This window comes from Asterias rubens, chromosome 8 (assembly GCF_902459465.1).
Source record: "Asterias rubens chromosome 8, eAstRub1.3, whole genome shotgun sequence".
Taxonomy (NCBI): domain Eukaryota; kingdom Metazoa; phylum Echinodermata; class Asteroidea; order Forcipulatida; family Asteriidae; genus Asterias; species Asterias rubens.
In genome coordinates this window covers 20609478-20624752 of record NC_047069.1, presented here as the reverse complement: position 1 = coordinate 20624752, position 15275 = coordinate 20609478, and the positions used below count along the sequence as shown (strand labels likewise).

Here is a 15275-nt window from a genome sequence, read left to right as displayed (position 1 = left end):
TGACTAGCACCTGCTGACTAGCACCACTTTTGTCCAAAAATCATGAACACCTGAGGTGCTCCTATTGCCTCATGTGGTACAGGTAATAGGCTCTCCTCAGGTGATGGTAAAATTTTGAACTAGCACCTGCTGACTAGCACATATAGCAACACCTTTGCCCTGGGATCATGAACACATGAGGTGCTAGTTTCACATCTCGGAGGAGAACGAATGAACAAATTTGGTGCGAGAGTTACTTGAGGTGATGTGTCCTTAGTGCATAGTTTAAAACTACTGCCATATCATGCGCTTTAGATGCTATCACTGGATGGTGTCAGACAGGTTTTCAGATGCATTCTAAAAAAACAAAAACAGTGACAATTTCAAAATGAAATATCAACTCTGAATATGATTTATTAGAAAAAAATATATTGTATACTTTACATTGAAATCTGGTAAATCACTTATTAGATAACAAACAATGTTCGAATACAGAACACCATTTGCATGTCATAATTATACTGAAAACTTTAACAACACAACTTGAAATTCAAAGTAAAAAGTTACAATTGTTCTTGATTAAATTACGACTTTTAAAAAGACACCTTATTATCAAAATTTGCAAATGATCACTTTTTCTAATGTCATGAAACATTCTAAAAACATTTGAATGCTCATAAAACACGATAAAATAACGTTTAGGCAGGAAAAAGAAAACGTTTGATGGTTCCAAACGTGGCTCATAAAAAACACACCTTAATTTCAGTTTTACTAGTGATGGTACATGTCTATGTGTTAGAAGGTCATTGTTGTCACTAATATGCCCACTTTTATTTTAAAAAGAGTTGTTGAAATGTTTGTGTGAACACAAATTGGCAAGATTAAATCCTTTAAATATAAAGTGATGAGGAAATTGTTTTATCTTAAGCTTTCTGAATCAAGATCTGTCCTAGAAATATTTACCCAAAATTACCCAAAATTCTTTGAACCATTAATATTGTGCTCTTTCAGAAATCTGTCAATAAGTTGGTTCCTGTCTACTCTAATGATTAATTATCATTGAATTAATGGTTTGGGTTAGGTGCTGAAAAATGGCACGTTGTTCCAACTTTTTTCTGTTGTTCCAACGTTTTCTATTAAATTAACCCTCCTATATACTGTTGGGTGTGCGGGTGGAGGAGTTTGTTTTTTGTAGGGGGGTGGTGTAGGATTGATTGTTTTTGGTGTAGTTTTTTAACCAAATAAGAGCATGGGGGTGGGATGGGGAAGAGGATGGGTCTGGAAGGGTGTTGGGGTGCAAGATTGACTGGTTATTTTTCCAAGCCAGGACACCTGGGGTGACAATATGGGTGTGGTTGGGGTGTAGGATTACCTTTTTTTTTACCACACCAAAAAACCGGGGGGGGGGGGCAGGGGGGGGGGGGGTGTAAGATGGGGGTTAGGGCGGGGGTGTAGGATTGCTCTTTTTTTTCAGAAAAGTTTTGGCATGTCAAACAACTTTATGACAAATTGTACTGTACTATACATAGCGACACATTTAGTCGACCTTTCAAAACCCTCCAACCCAGAAAAATTGAAGGGGTCAAACAACTTCTTAACAAATTGTACTGTTTACAAAGGAGGGTTAAATTAAAATACCTATTGCATAATCCTCAGTTTCAAAGTTCGGTGAACATAAAGTATTGGCAATTAAGATAATTGTACAGAAAGAGTACAGCCTATAAACAGCTATACATCGGGAGACTTTTTGAAGCAAGGTTTGGGGTAGCACCAAATGAAAATATTAGCAAAGCACATCAACGTATCAAACAGATTCAACTCCCTTACTGTCGATGTGTCAAGAATATATATGCACCAAAAATCCACGGCAAAATTATGAAAAATATTTTTTTTTGTCATTAATTTGTTCATGCAGCATTCGGGAAAGTTAGTGAAACAAATGTTCTTGTCCGAAATTGCTCCTGGTCGAAACTTTGAGTGACACACACTCAAGAAATGTTCACATGGCACTACCCCAAACCTTACTTCTACTTAACCACCAAGCATAGCTTTGTCTCACCCAACCGCTTAATCCACACTGTTAGCCACTCCAGCCTTGGAGCACAATGTTTTGATCGACTTGGGGATGTCCTTCACTATCCTGCCCATCAGGTAGTGCTGTATGAATTTCAGCATCATCGAGTATCCTGGAGGATACTCGAAATCAAGGATGTAGTAGGTTGCCATAAGCGACCGCAGTCCCCTCTTCAACGCACCTTCCCCCTGCATCTCAACAAGGGTCCGCCCAAAACCCACGACATGAGAAGATGTAACAAGGTTATCATCAGTTGTAATGACGAGGCTAGGTGATGTCTGGCCATTTACTTTCGAGTCCATGGAGTCCGAGTTGAGCTGCAGGATGAGATAAAAAAATAGAGTGAATATGTTTGATTCAGTAATTGAGCAGTGGCTTTCTTGTTTGTTAGTCTGTTTTTTCGGTTGTTTGTTAGTCTGTTTTTCCGGTTGTTTGTTTGTTTTTGGAGATGGCACTTGAGATGGCAGAGGGGAGGTGGGACAATATGTTCGTTCAAGTATGATTTAACTCGTAACTGCTGAAGCACAAGCCCAACCTGCTACTCCAACATGTCATTAATGTTATCAGTACCTTCAAGACCTTGATGACCTCTGTTTTTTTGATGCGTTTATTCAGGCGCACTTCCGTCTCCTTAAGGACTTGAACATAGTCAAAGTCGGTCTGAAAAATAAAATGGAAATTTGTTAAAAGGAGAACATTTTATTTCTATGATTCCTGGGAATGTTCAGAACAAAATCTATAAGTTCCTGATGCCTATCTGATCTGCTGATTTACTCCTTATGGTTTTGACAACAATATTTGTGTTATACTCCTTTGCATAAAATTACACTATCTCCATCTCAAAAACTGTAAACTATTTCCACAAGACAGGACTCGGTCACCAAAATGACTCACTTGGCTCTCAAGTCTAAAAAATCTGTGACTGCTTGTTAATCTGTGACTGCTTGTTAATCTGTGACTGCTTGTTATGCAATTTGTTGAAGTTAGAGCTATGCATCAGAGAGAAAACTAGTTTGATCCAATTCAATACATAATGATTGTATCAGTAATAAGCCCATAACCCACACATTACAATTATTGTTTTCATTAATCTAATTATAATCTGCATTTTTAGCTGTTGGATCCAATAATTCCAAATTGTTTGAGTAAAATTTGTAAAAAACAAAAAATCAATGCAACTACACTTACATCGTGTGGAATATCATACAGTTTACCAAGGTTCTCCAGCACACCCAAGTAGTTGTCATTGTAGTATGTGTCAAGGTGTATGTCACAACGTCTGATCTCCTGCATTAGCTATGAAAAGAAACAATGGAAATAATGAAAACTGCTTGGAGTGGCTTTTACAGGCCCCCCACAGCATTGGACAATTATACTGATTAAAATGCCTTAATTATATCCAATCTGGAATTCTATTGAGGTGTAAAGAGACTGTACTATGAAATTTTGAGCTCAATAAGTGTCCTACTTGTCAGTGAAAACTGGGGGTTATAAAAATAGGGGTTTGATTAATTAAGAATCAAAGTACATGTATTCTGAGGTATTTTCAATGACTTTAAAAAGATCCCTGACCAGCGAGCTTTTAAAAATCGATTTGTCCAACATGTTTTAAGTTGTTTCTTTTGAAAAATACAACACACTTATAGATGGAATAATTTCATATGATATTTTGTACCATTACTACATTACTATCTTTGCCACGAGTCTGCCTTTGGATTGAAACTCAATCAGTTCGCTTTTGGATAATTGAAAATTGTATTGACATTTAAAGGGATTTGTGGGCTGGGGGTGTGACACAGCCCCCATAATCCTGTCTCTTTCAGGGTCAAGGGGGTAGAAGAGAGCTATTAACAAAAGCATTTAATGGAATGGAGAAAGGTGGAGAGGCCACATTTTCAATTATATATATACTTACGCATGTGTCATTTTGAAGGCATGGGAAATCTTTCCAAAGCTTTTCTACTAGTTCTGATGTGTCCATGTTGTCTGGGGCCAGTATTAGCTTCCTTCTACGTGGGAATGTCTCCTGCATTAGGTTGTCCAAGTGGGCCATCACTGTGGGTGTCATGTCTGTCTTACGAGTGCCTGTAAACACTTTCTAAAAGTCCAAACAAATTGTGTGCAATGGTGTGATTCTTGCATCGGGAACAATTTATATTTGAATTTTTCCAATTACACCAACGTTGTTACAAGCACTGTGTGGGCCTACTCAGTGCTTTTGAGTTCTGCAGAAAAAATACACTGCAACTCGGGTGAGATACGAACCCACAACCTTTCTCATTCTAGAGCAGATGTCCTATTATTCTAGTGCTCTTAGCCCTAACTGGTTTATAGGCCTGTTTAGTTCTGAATTTGAGCCCTTTTGTCCAAAATATCAAAAGTTTTAGATCGAGTGTTGTAGCATTACAACAATCAATGGACTCCCCCCCAAAAAAGAGAGAAAATAATATAATAAATAAATAAATAATAACAATACATTTCAAAAATGGGCAGATGCAAACAAATTGTACAGCAAGGTACTTAAATTTATTTGTAGAAACGCGACCCTGATTGCTTGAATTTCATGCTTTTTGTTTATCCAAGTTGGTCATTGTCAATCAACTTGGCATGGAATGACCTACCCACTTCCTTGCCTGTACTGATGCCATGACCCAGTAAGTCCAAGTATTTACAGCAATAAGTTTTAATACAATTAATTTAACAACTGTTGTTTGTAAGTATGTCTGCTAAGAAAGTGTTGCTTACTTGAATTTCTTTGATGTGTGTAGCATACACTGTTTCGCTGATCAAAGGCTCTTGAATGGAAGGGAGTGCTAGTGGTGGGGGAGATGAATTTGTGCAAGGACGTTTACTTGCTGCATCAGGGTCCTTTGGGCTTTCTTTGCGTTTCATCACTTTGAGTCGCTTCTGTCTCTCCCATCGTATCTTTGAGCTTAAGCATCTGTTGAAGTGAGACTGAAAACAAGAGCCAAAATAAAAAAAACATGTGACTGTGATATGCACAAATGGATGTTTGTGGACATTAACCTGTGTGGTCAACTTTAGATGTAGAGGTTGTTGATTCATGGTTGAATCAACTCCTAAACTAGAGGGCTTTTCAGACTCCTGGACTGTCTTGATTATAACTTTGCAAGTAAAGTTTCATTTTTGCACACCCTGGCTGCTATAAGTTTGCAGCATCCTTGTAAGCAGGCTGCAAGCTTCCAGACCAAAACAATTTAACAAATTTCCATAGTGTACTTACCCAAGCATTTTGTCCAGCACTGGCAATACAAGGAAACGCATCGAACATGGATCTACCGATGCTATGGTAAGCAATCCGAGCTAATCCATCAGAAGCTGGCATATCTGGCAAGTAAAAATTGCTGATTCTCTGACGAATTGATCCCATTCCTTGTAGACACTTCCTGTCTGCAGAGCCTTGTGCACAACCTTGGAAAACCTTGGCAGTTCACAGGGATAGGACAACTTCACTGTATCAGAGATGTCCCTTTCAATCAGAATGATTGCATCATCTGCAGTTTTTAAAGTGATCAATCATATTTTAAATAAATTAGTCACTTGATGAGCACTTCTATAAATTGCTTGTACAAACGATAGGCATATTGGATTATTCAGTCTTACAATTAGCATCAGTCTTTCTGCAAAATACACATGGTTGATTGCTTACTTTTGCAATTACTGGGCTGCTTGCTTTTACTGAGTTCAGTGCTTTTGCAGTTAACTGAAAAACCATTAACAAACTATTGTTTTAAATTGGGAAAAAAAAATCAAATACATTAAACCCCCTATGATACAAAGAGAATCAGCACACTTGTATCAATGGTGTACACCACAGAATTACCACGTACCTGATGATTTTCCAGCAGAATCAACTCCTGCACTGCTGGAGTTACCACATGTGCTCTCCTTACTACATGTACTTGCTGTGCTCTGCAGACTACTTGCTGTGCATGTGCTCTGGTCTGCCAAAGTAGAACCTTCAGAAGAGGTGATGTTCTTCTCATGAAAAACAGCAGACGTGTCATCCAATTCTGCATTCTATTGATGGGATTGAAATTTACAACTGCTCTACATCAATATCACCTTCTACAGTGACAAACCACTTTGTGGAATTTTTATAAAAGATAATGGGCCATGGGTACCATAGCCTTTCTGGCACAGGATAAACACATACATCAGCATTTGTAAATTTTACCTCATAGCTGTTTAAATGCGAATTAAACTGAACAATTTCCAGCTTGTTTAAGATTAGGTACTTTTGCATGTTTCCAACGATAATTGCAATGACTTTTCCAAACTGCCGGTTGTCATTTTCTCTTTTATAGTATAGAACATCCCCAATTTTGTAGGTAATTGCATTGATAGTAACACTCACTGTAGACATAACAACTACAGGTGCAATCTCCTCAATTTCAGGATTTGCGGCCACAAGGGAGGGATAGAAATGATGACTATTATCTAGTAATTCATCTGTCCCTTCTGTCACCTTGTCTGCTTCTTTTATGAAGTAAGGAAGACTGTTTCCATCACCAGATGTCATTCTACCACACATCCACTTTTGATAATGCACACTGACTGAGTATGGCATATTTCTGAAATTTTTCCATTTCCTCCCCTTGGCCTGTGAATGTTTTGCCTCCATTCGCATAGCCCACAAATTACGCAGAGGTCCAAACTTCTGCATTTGTTTTGGTAGGTGCACACAGTAGTGCATTTTTGGAGTGACATTCTCTTCAGGATATAGATGCGTATATTTTAAATGATGAGTGGCAATTAACTGTTCCAATGACGCAACTGTTGAGGCATCAACACGATGTGAAGTACATAGTGTAATGATTTGGATAAGACGGATGAAGTTCTTCCATTTTTCATCACCGATTGGAACCATGTGACCTATAATATGTGGTAATGCAGAACCAAACACCATATCTGGGTTGAATCCTGCCTTAACTGATGTCCAGGCTGGATGGTCTGAGGGGCTATGTCACAAGGCTTGTTTTTGGACCACCTGCTCCCAAAGTTGAATGATTTTACATATCTGTTGAACTGATGAAGTGTAAAATACCCTTCAGATATACAATGACGAAGAAGAAGTGTCAATTCACGTGGTGCTAAACCTTCAAAAAAAATATGCATAACATCATGCATGAGGCATTCAGTCACCTTAAAGAAGGGAAACTTAATGAGAATACTGGAAGTGTTGATTCCATAATGCTTTGACCAGTACACTTGAGCATCCTTGCTCAGAGTTCTCAGTGTCTCACATCTTCTAATGTGATCATCTTCCTGTCGCAGAGTAAATTCTGACTCGGTGAATCGCTGTGTCATTTCCTCTCCAGTACATTCACATGATCTGCACTTTTTGTGGGCAAAAGAAACACCTTCCTTAAATCCACCAATAACATGGAGAGCTGGTGTATCTCCAAGCACTGCTAAAAGTCCCCCTCTCTTCAGGTACTCATTGTTGCCATGTAAGACACATATTCCCTCTGTTCCAAGCCTATGTAGGGCCACTTTAAAATCTTCAAGCAGCTTACGTAATGCCGGTGAGTCACTGTGAAAAGCTGCAACTTCATTCTTCAAATCGACTGACTTTGCAACAGCAAGTAAGTTAATTGTAGACAACTTTGATCTGCACGATGGATGTATATTTGTGAGGGACCAATAAAACATTGAAAGCTTGTGTTTTTTAACATGTGATCCTATAGGGTTGACTATTTCGATGTCATCGTTGTACATCAAAATTTGAATGCCACAATCATCATCTTGAAAAAGTGGATGATGGGAAAAGTATGATCCATCACAGATGTCATACATATACCCATCAGCAGATGCATGTCCTTTCACCACTTCTTCAGCAATTTCACTGTGTTGCAAAAGACTCTCAAGAGATTTCCAAAATGGAATGTAATAGCCAAACACAGCCTCTGAGAACATTGAACGTTTGTTGTTTTTTGTTCTTTTTACAACATATTTTGTTCCAATTTCAACTGCTTCTGGTGCGATGTAACCCATTTTTGATTCAAAATACTTGTCTTGCTTTGCCCTGGTTTCCAGACCAGTAAATGGGTTATCTGTGAAAATACCTTCAAGGTCAATATTGTCTGTGTTGACACCAACTGAATGAAGATGTTCCATAACTTTCTGACAATTGACATCATTTATATTTGAGATAAGTTCTTTGGTGTTACTAACAACTACATCTACAGCAGTCTGTGATACATTTTTAGAGGTATGTAACTGAAGAATGTATGATGCACATTGCCCTATTGATGATGGCCCACCGGTGGTTTCGTTGTCAATATGATCAACTTCATCCATAGGATTTTCCCTATCACTCAAGTCATCTTCAGAAATGTTCCTCTCTAGTGACAGCTCATTTTGATGTTTGCGATACATGTGTTTCCGAAAGGAATCATATTTCACATATGTGGCTTCACAATAACCACATTTGATGATGAAACCTGCATCATATTTGTGTTTTTCTATAAGGTGCTTAGAAAAGCAGACTTCTAAATTTGTCCTAAAAGGACATAACAAACACTGATGTGGCATAATTTACAATCAGTGATTAAATAATAACTGTTACCAAGTATCCAAGGAGCTGAGGGATTCGCTTCTGCAGTATTCGACGTGGTCCGATACGAGGTGCCAGTTCCATCAATTCTGCCAATGATAGTGGTAGAACTTCACCACAAATTCCCTCACCTGTACATATCAAACATGCATTGCATTTTTAATGTTTTAATCTGCAGGTCTGGAATACATACCATATTTTTAAATATCTGTGTTACTTAAAATGATAAAAGCTTATTTTAAAAAAAACCAAAAGAACAGAACACCACAAAAAAACTTTTTTTTTGTTTACACATAAAATATCTCCTGCAAGTAGATAGTTAAAGTAGGCCTAGTAGAGAAAATGTATTTTGTTTGACATGATTATCATTCAATCAGTGTACTGACCCAAATTATGTTATCTATGCCTCTTTCATGTCATGTTGAGTCTAATTTTCCACAAAATCCAAACAAAAAATATGTGTTTGTAATGTAAATTTTAAAGAAAAGTAATTTAAATTCGGCGCGCTAGAGTTAAAGTTTTATGTTTACGCTATATAAGGCCGCCCGCTGGTTGTCAGGGAATATTGCTGTACGTACCGAGTTACAGTACGTTAGTGCCGTGTACCAGCGCGCTGGTCAATGGGAACGACCAGAACGTACGCGACTTGATCCCGTTTTCGGGTAAAAATACAAACCAGACATAAACCTTAATTCTGCATCTCTCCCCAGCAAGTACAACCAGAACATTAACACTTTATAATAGGCCTATGGCTATAGAGAATAGTACTGTATGTATGAACCTATCAATCATTCAATCTTCCTCATCATGCCCATTCATCATGCATGTCGTCATGACAATGACATTTCTGTACTGTCAACATTGGTGACTGTGCAAGACAATTTGTTTATTACTTGGGAACAATAATTTACAACACCAGCCATACTATTATACTTACTCTCAAATTTGTCAACAACGTCCTCCGGAATTGAAAGTGTTCGCAGAAATTCACACAATTCACTAGTTGACTTCAGCTGTAGCTCAGAAAGTTCAACACTGCTACTGGACGCCATGCTTTGCTATAGCTATTATCTGACAGGCCGCTACAACACTTCCAAACTAACTGCGATGTACATTACACACAAAATACACATGTACATTACACACACACACACACACGCAGCATTCGCGTAACGCGTTTACATGTTAGGACATGTCGACACAGCCGCGTAGTGAAGTGTGCCGTGCGCGCGCAGGAGGAAAAATAATCAAGTTTTTAAAATAGTTCATTATTTAAAAATGGTGATGCATGCCAGCAGAAACTACTTTATTTTTATACATAATCCACATAGTCAAAATGGTAGTTCTATAATTTTATAGAATTTTAGGCCTACTGGTTATTGTAAAATAAAAGTATTGTAAACGTCTTTGTAAAAATTAATACACCAATAAGACCCTGGTAATCAAAAAGGGCGGGATATTGCTTCAGGTGCTTCAGCCAACATTGTAAGACCCTGTCATGTGATCAAAAAGGGCGGGATATTGCTTCAGGTGCTTCAGCCAACATTGTAAGACCCTGTCATGTGATCAAAAAGGGCGGGATATTGCTTCAGGTGCTTCAGCCAACATTGTAAGACCCTGTCATGTGATCAAAAAGGGCGGGATATTGCTTCAGGTGCTTCAGCCAACATTGTAAGACCCTGTCATGTGATCAAAAAGGGCGGGATATTGCTTCAGGTGCTTCAGCCAACATTGTAAGACCCTGTCATGTGATCAAAAAGGGCGGGATATTGCTTCAGGTGCTTCAGCCGACATTGTGATATTGGTATACGCGGGCTCTAGATTTCTGACGGCATGAAGTTCGTGAAGGAATCATGACCACCAGCCCTGATCCCCTTGCCCGGCCCGCCCATGCACACACAAATCCTTTTTATACTCCCATGACTCAATACATCAGGTGCTATCCTTGCCACCTGATGCAACCATAGTAGGCTACATCAGGTACTTATATTGGTACCCAAGGTAGGCCTACTTCACTTCTTTATAATCGAGGTAGGCCTATTCATAATACATCAGTGCTATACCTTGTTACCTGAAATACTTTATGGTTGTGTTGTTTTATAAGCGAGGTATTCATAGTGAATCAGGTGCTACCAATTGGCACCTGCAATACTTCAATTCTGATGTGTGTGGTTTTTTTAGGCGTAGTGCATCATGTGCTACCGTCGCCTGAGGTACTTCCCTTTGTGGTATATTTTTATAAGCGTGGTATTCATAGTGCATCAGGTGCTACCTTGTTGCCTAAGGTACTTCACCTTGTGGTGTATTTTTATAAGCGCGGTGTTCATAGTACATCATGTGCTACCTTGGCGCCTGAGGCACTTTAATTATTGGTGTATTTTTACAAGTGCGGTGTTTATAGTGCACGAGGTGCTATCTTGGCGCCTGAGGTACTTCAATTATTTATGTATTTTATATAAGCGCGGTATTCATAGTGCATCAGGTGCTACCTTGGCGCCTAAGGTACTTCACTTCTTGTCTATTTGTGTAAGTAGGGTATTCATATAGTACATCAGGTGCTACCTCGTCGCCTGGGGTACTTCACTTTGTAGTGTATTTTAATAAGCGCGGTATTCATAGTGCACCAGGTGCTACCTTGGCGCCTGAGGTAGTACACGTTTTGGTGTGTTAAATACATGATGTGCTTCAGGTGTGCCAAGAAGCTGCTCAGCTGAAGGCCGTTGGCTGAGGTGAGAGTTTTAATACACGTGAGGTATGAAATGACACACATACGCTAATCCTAAGTACCTCAAGTGCCTTAAGTATAGTCAAAATCTGTATTAGCTATCACTTCAGGTACATCACTGCTTCATCAAGCACATGAGGTGTTGCTCTTCAGGTATTTCACATCGCATCAAGCTTCTCAGGTGTCAATATGCAACTACATGCACACTTCATGTGCAGCTTGTACCAATTCCCATGCACCTACAAGTGCATGAAGTGCGGCCACTTTTTACAGTGTATGTAATTCATTTGAAACAAATTTACCTCACACATCTAAGTTCAATGTTCTTCATCAATGAAACAGATGGAATGCTTCAGGGCAATGCACTTTCTGTGATGAATAGTGTAAGCATGGAGAGGCTGGGTATCTAAAAGTTGCCGTCTGTCAAGGCATTTCAAGTTGGATTCAGGTGCTCCATGACCTGATACTTCAAGTAACTCATACAACCCAAGTGCAGGGTCGTAACTGCTTCTTATGACCGAGACAAGAAAATGGCACATACCAGAATCGTCACTGCCCAATATGAATGATTGAATGAGACCAAGCTGAGATGGAATCGATCCACACCAGTCTGATTGATAATGATATACTCCCCTTTGCAATAATGAATACCATCAATATCAACTAAGTCAGAGATGTGAACATCACCACCAATATGCACCCCACATTTCTCCACAGCAGAATTCAAAGAAAGAGCATACAGATGGGAATAGAATGGAATAGATCTTTCAGCCGAAATGCCAATACTGAAATACTGGCCATGTCTACAAAAAGCTTGCAGAAGCTGATGTTTTTCAGCTAATGATTTGGTAATATTGATAAAATTAGCACAGTGGCGAGCATGAGATTTTAAGTAAGAATGCTTGCTTTCAAACCTCAGGGTCCATGCTCTGATCAATGGACCACACTTCAGGATCAGCTCAGGATAGTGTCGCAGGTAGTGGTGTTTTGGTCTAAGTTTGACCAAAGGAAATGCTTCTTTTCTATCCAGCAAATACTCATCAATCAAAGACTGAAGAGACAAGACTTGCCCACGTGAGACTCTTTGGGAGCAAACAAACTGAAAGATCTCTCTAAGGCGCAGTATCAGTTGCCAGGACTGATCTTCTGGCTCCTGAACAACAGCGTGTAGAAATAATGGAAGATTTCTCAAAAGGCACCAGTTCTCAACAGCATGGCCTGATATTTTTTCCCCTGAGCTCTTAATTTCTGGGGGTTTATCACTTGCATCAAAACCTTTCAACTGAGTCCTTTTCATGGTCCTATTCAGATATTCATATGAGAACCATTTTTTCTTCACTAGGTCCTTAATGAATAGTGCCAAATCATATCTAACAATGCCTTCAAAGAGGTCATGGCCCAAGCAAGGAGGCAAGCCCAGATTACATACATGAAAATACCTCAGGCTATTGAAGACAGAAGCCCTCTTAATTCCCTTGAATGGCCCTTCACAGTTGTCAAGGTGGGTGATGGCTGCCTCATAACTGTCAACTGTTCTTAGTTCTGCATCATTGAGAGGGTTTTCTCGGAACTCAGCTTGCGTGATCAGGCAAAATCGACACATGTAAGGATGTGAAGAGAAGTTCTCACAAAACCCCCCAATACAATGGCTACCCAAATTATCCCCAAGAATAAAAAGAACAGAAGCGGGTACATTTTGCTTGCCTCCAATTTTCAATCTATTTTCTTCTATATCCTGCAAGTCAGACACCAGCCTCTGGAAACGAATGTCCATGCCAAAGTATTTGAAGTCCTTCTCTCTGCAGAGAAGCACCAACTGCATTGGTTCAATTTTAGACCGATTCTGAGGGAGTAAATTCCCAAAATGTGCGTAGACTGCCAGAATTTTGTGCTTATTTTTGGCTGATCCGAGAGGATTAACTATTTCAAACGCATCCTGGTAAAGAAGAATAGCAATGCATCAGGATGTTTTCCAAACAGTTCATGTTTTTGGAAAACCTCACCACTATGAAAATCTTCATAAATGTCACTAGCAAAATTTCTTTTCATGATGTATTGCTTCTGCACTGATAAATCTTGAAAGAAGGACTCAACTGTCTCTCTTATGGGGACATAGTGATAATGCCTTTCTAAATTGTTCCCATCTCTACCTAAACGTACTGATACTGGGGCAATATAATTCAGATTTTTATGGTAGAATTTTTTTCTGCAGTAATTTGACCTCAAAGTGCCATCATGGCTGTTGTGCACTAAGTGAAAGAGATCACTGCTGAAAACTTCGTTGACTATAAGGGGTATTCGGTCAAGACCTATGCCCTCTTCTTCAAGGTTTTTTTTCAATTTCAACTGCAATTGCTCTTGGCTAATATCATGGAAATTGCAAACACCTGTAACAACTTTCTGTAAAGTGGACTGGGGTATATGCTGCTTGGATTCAAGCCCCAAATAAAACAAAGCTACACTTTCAAGAAACACATCATCAGACAAACTTTCATCAGAAGTTTCATCTTCCTCAACTGCAGGAAGTTGCTGCTGCACTTCCAAGTTGTTGCCTTCAGTGTCTATGTTGCAATCATTAGCTGTGCACTCCACAGAGGGAGACATGACAGAAGAACCACTTTCTGTGGCCAAATTTGACATCACTGGTTTGCATGGCAAAGTGGGATGAATACGAGACAAATGTGAAGTCAAGGAAGATATGACCCTATACTCTAAAGTGCAACCTTTGTAAGGGCAGGTAACTACAGCTCCATTCTGGATGTGCTCCTTTAGGTGAGCCAGCAACACACTGTATTGGCCACAATGCATCTTACAGTGAGTGCAGGTTAAATTCACCAATTCATCCTCAAAGCCCACCTGCCCAAGTTGACCATGGGGACATTGACTAGAACTGCAGGCATCTGATGTTTTCTCAGTGACACTGTGCGAAACCCTATAGTTAGAGTGATCTCGTGAGAGATGCGAAGTGAAGCTTTCATAAACCCTAAATGCCCTAGTACAACCAGGCACACCACAGGGAAAACTGGTGTTATTAATGTACCTATGAATAGCATAATGGTGAGAATAATTTTTGGGTGAGTTCGATCTGTAATGGCAGCGATGACACTTGTACATACTTACAAAGTCAAGAAACAGCCACTGATTGAAATTTTATGAAGCATGCAGGGACCCAAGGAAGCACACAGAACCTGAAAGTGAAAGAAAAAGAAAATATGTCAAGTTTCAATACGGGAATTTGCAGAAGGCCACCCCCATCCCTAACCTTTGGCCTCCACCCACCTTCAAATTTAATTTATTTTATTACACATCCAACAGCGTACAAGCGCCAATAACAGGATGAATAGGTTAGCTAGGAAACAAGAAGAAATGTTCAGTTTTTTTTAGATGTGGGAGGAAAACCCCAAACGGGGGAAAACCCACGTAATCAGGTAGGGACTGAAAACCCAATCCACATGTGAGGCCATGGTCCTGGGTGGGATTCGAACCGGGGTCCACAGAGGTGAAAGGCAGGAAAGAATACCACTATGCCAACCTGATCACCAAATACATGAATGCGTGAGGACCATGGGATAGCACGACACTGGGCAAGAAGGCATACGTTCACTAACACACAGGGCCAACTAACCATCAGCATTATTGTTAACACAGCAAACACACAAACTACCCAGGTTACCCATGCCTCCAACCAAGTCCAATCCCACCAGCCAAAACCAGAGTCAACACCCACCCATATACCCCATAAAAATAGTAACGCAATTCACGGAATACATATCTCTTTACTTTAAGTAACAGCCATCCATAGGGGGCCACACCAATAATACACATGCATAGACTTAATACGTGCACAGTGTAACGGTATGATCACATGGCGGCTGCCCATACACATGATCCTACACTAACGAACGTTAACGTCTGAC

General features: G+C 39.6%; 2 protein-coding genes across 2 annotated transcripts; both read right to left on the bottom strand.

Annotated features, from left to right (window-relative positions):
* Nucleotides 1–1932: 1932 nt before the first annotated feature.
* Nucleotides 1933–9736, bottom strand: LOC117294042. Its single transcript, XM_033776555.1, has 10 exons — nucleotides 9571–9736; nucleotides 8646–8764; nucleotides 5905–6094; nucleotides 5458–5568; nucleotides 5298–5401; nucleotides 4799–5008; nucleotides 3969–4151; nucleotides 3242–3349; nucleotides 2624–2713; nucleotides 1933–2370 (listed from the first exon to the last, which is right to left on the bottom strand). Exons 1-10 carry the CDS (start codon nucleotides 9683–9685, stop codon nucleotides 2047–2049), a joined length of 1554 nt encoding a protein of 517 aa, XP_033632446.1. The 5' UTR covers nucleotides 9686–9736; the 3' UTR covers nucleotides 1933–2046.
* A 3542-nt stretch (nucleotides 9737–13278) lies between these two features.
* Nucleotides 13279–14472, bottom strand: LOC117294041. The gene has a single exon (XM_033776554.1). The coding sequence runs from the start codon at nucleotides 14470–14472 to the stop codon at nucleotides 13279–13281; it is 1194 nt and encodes a 397-aa protein (XP_033632445.1).
* Nucleotides 14473–15275: the final 803 nt, after the last annotated feature.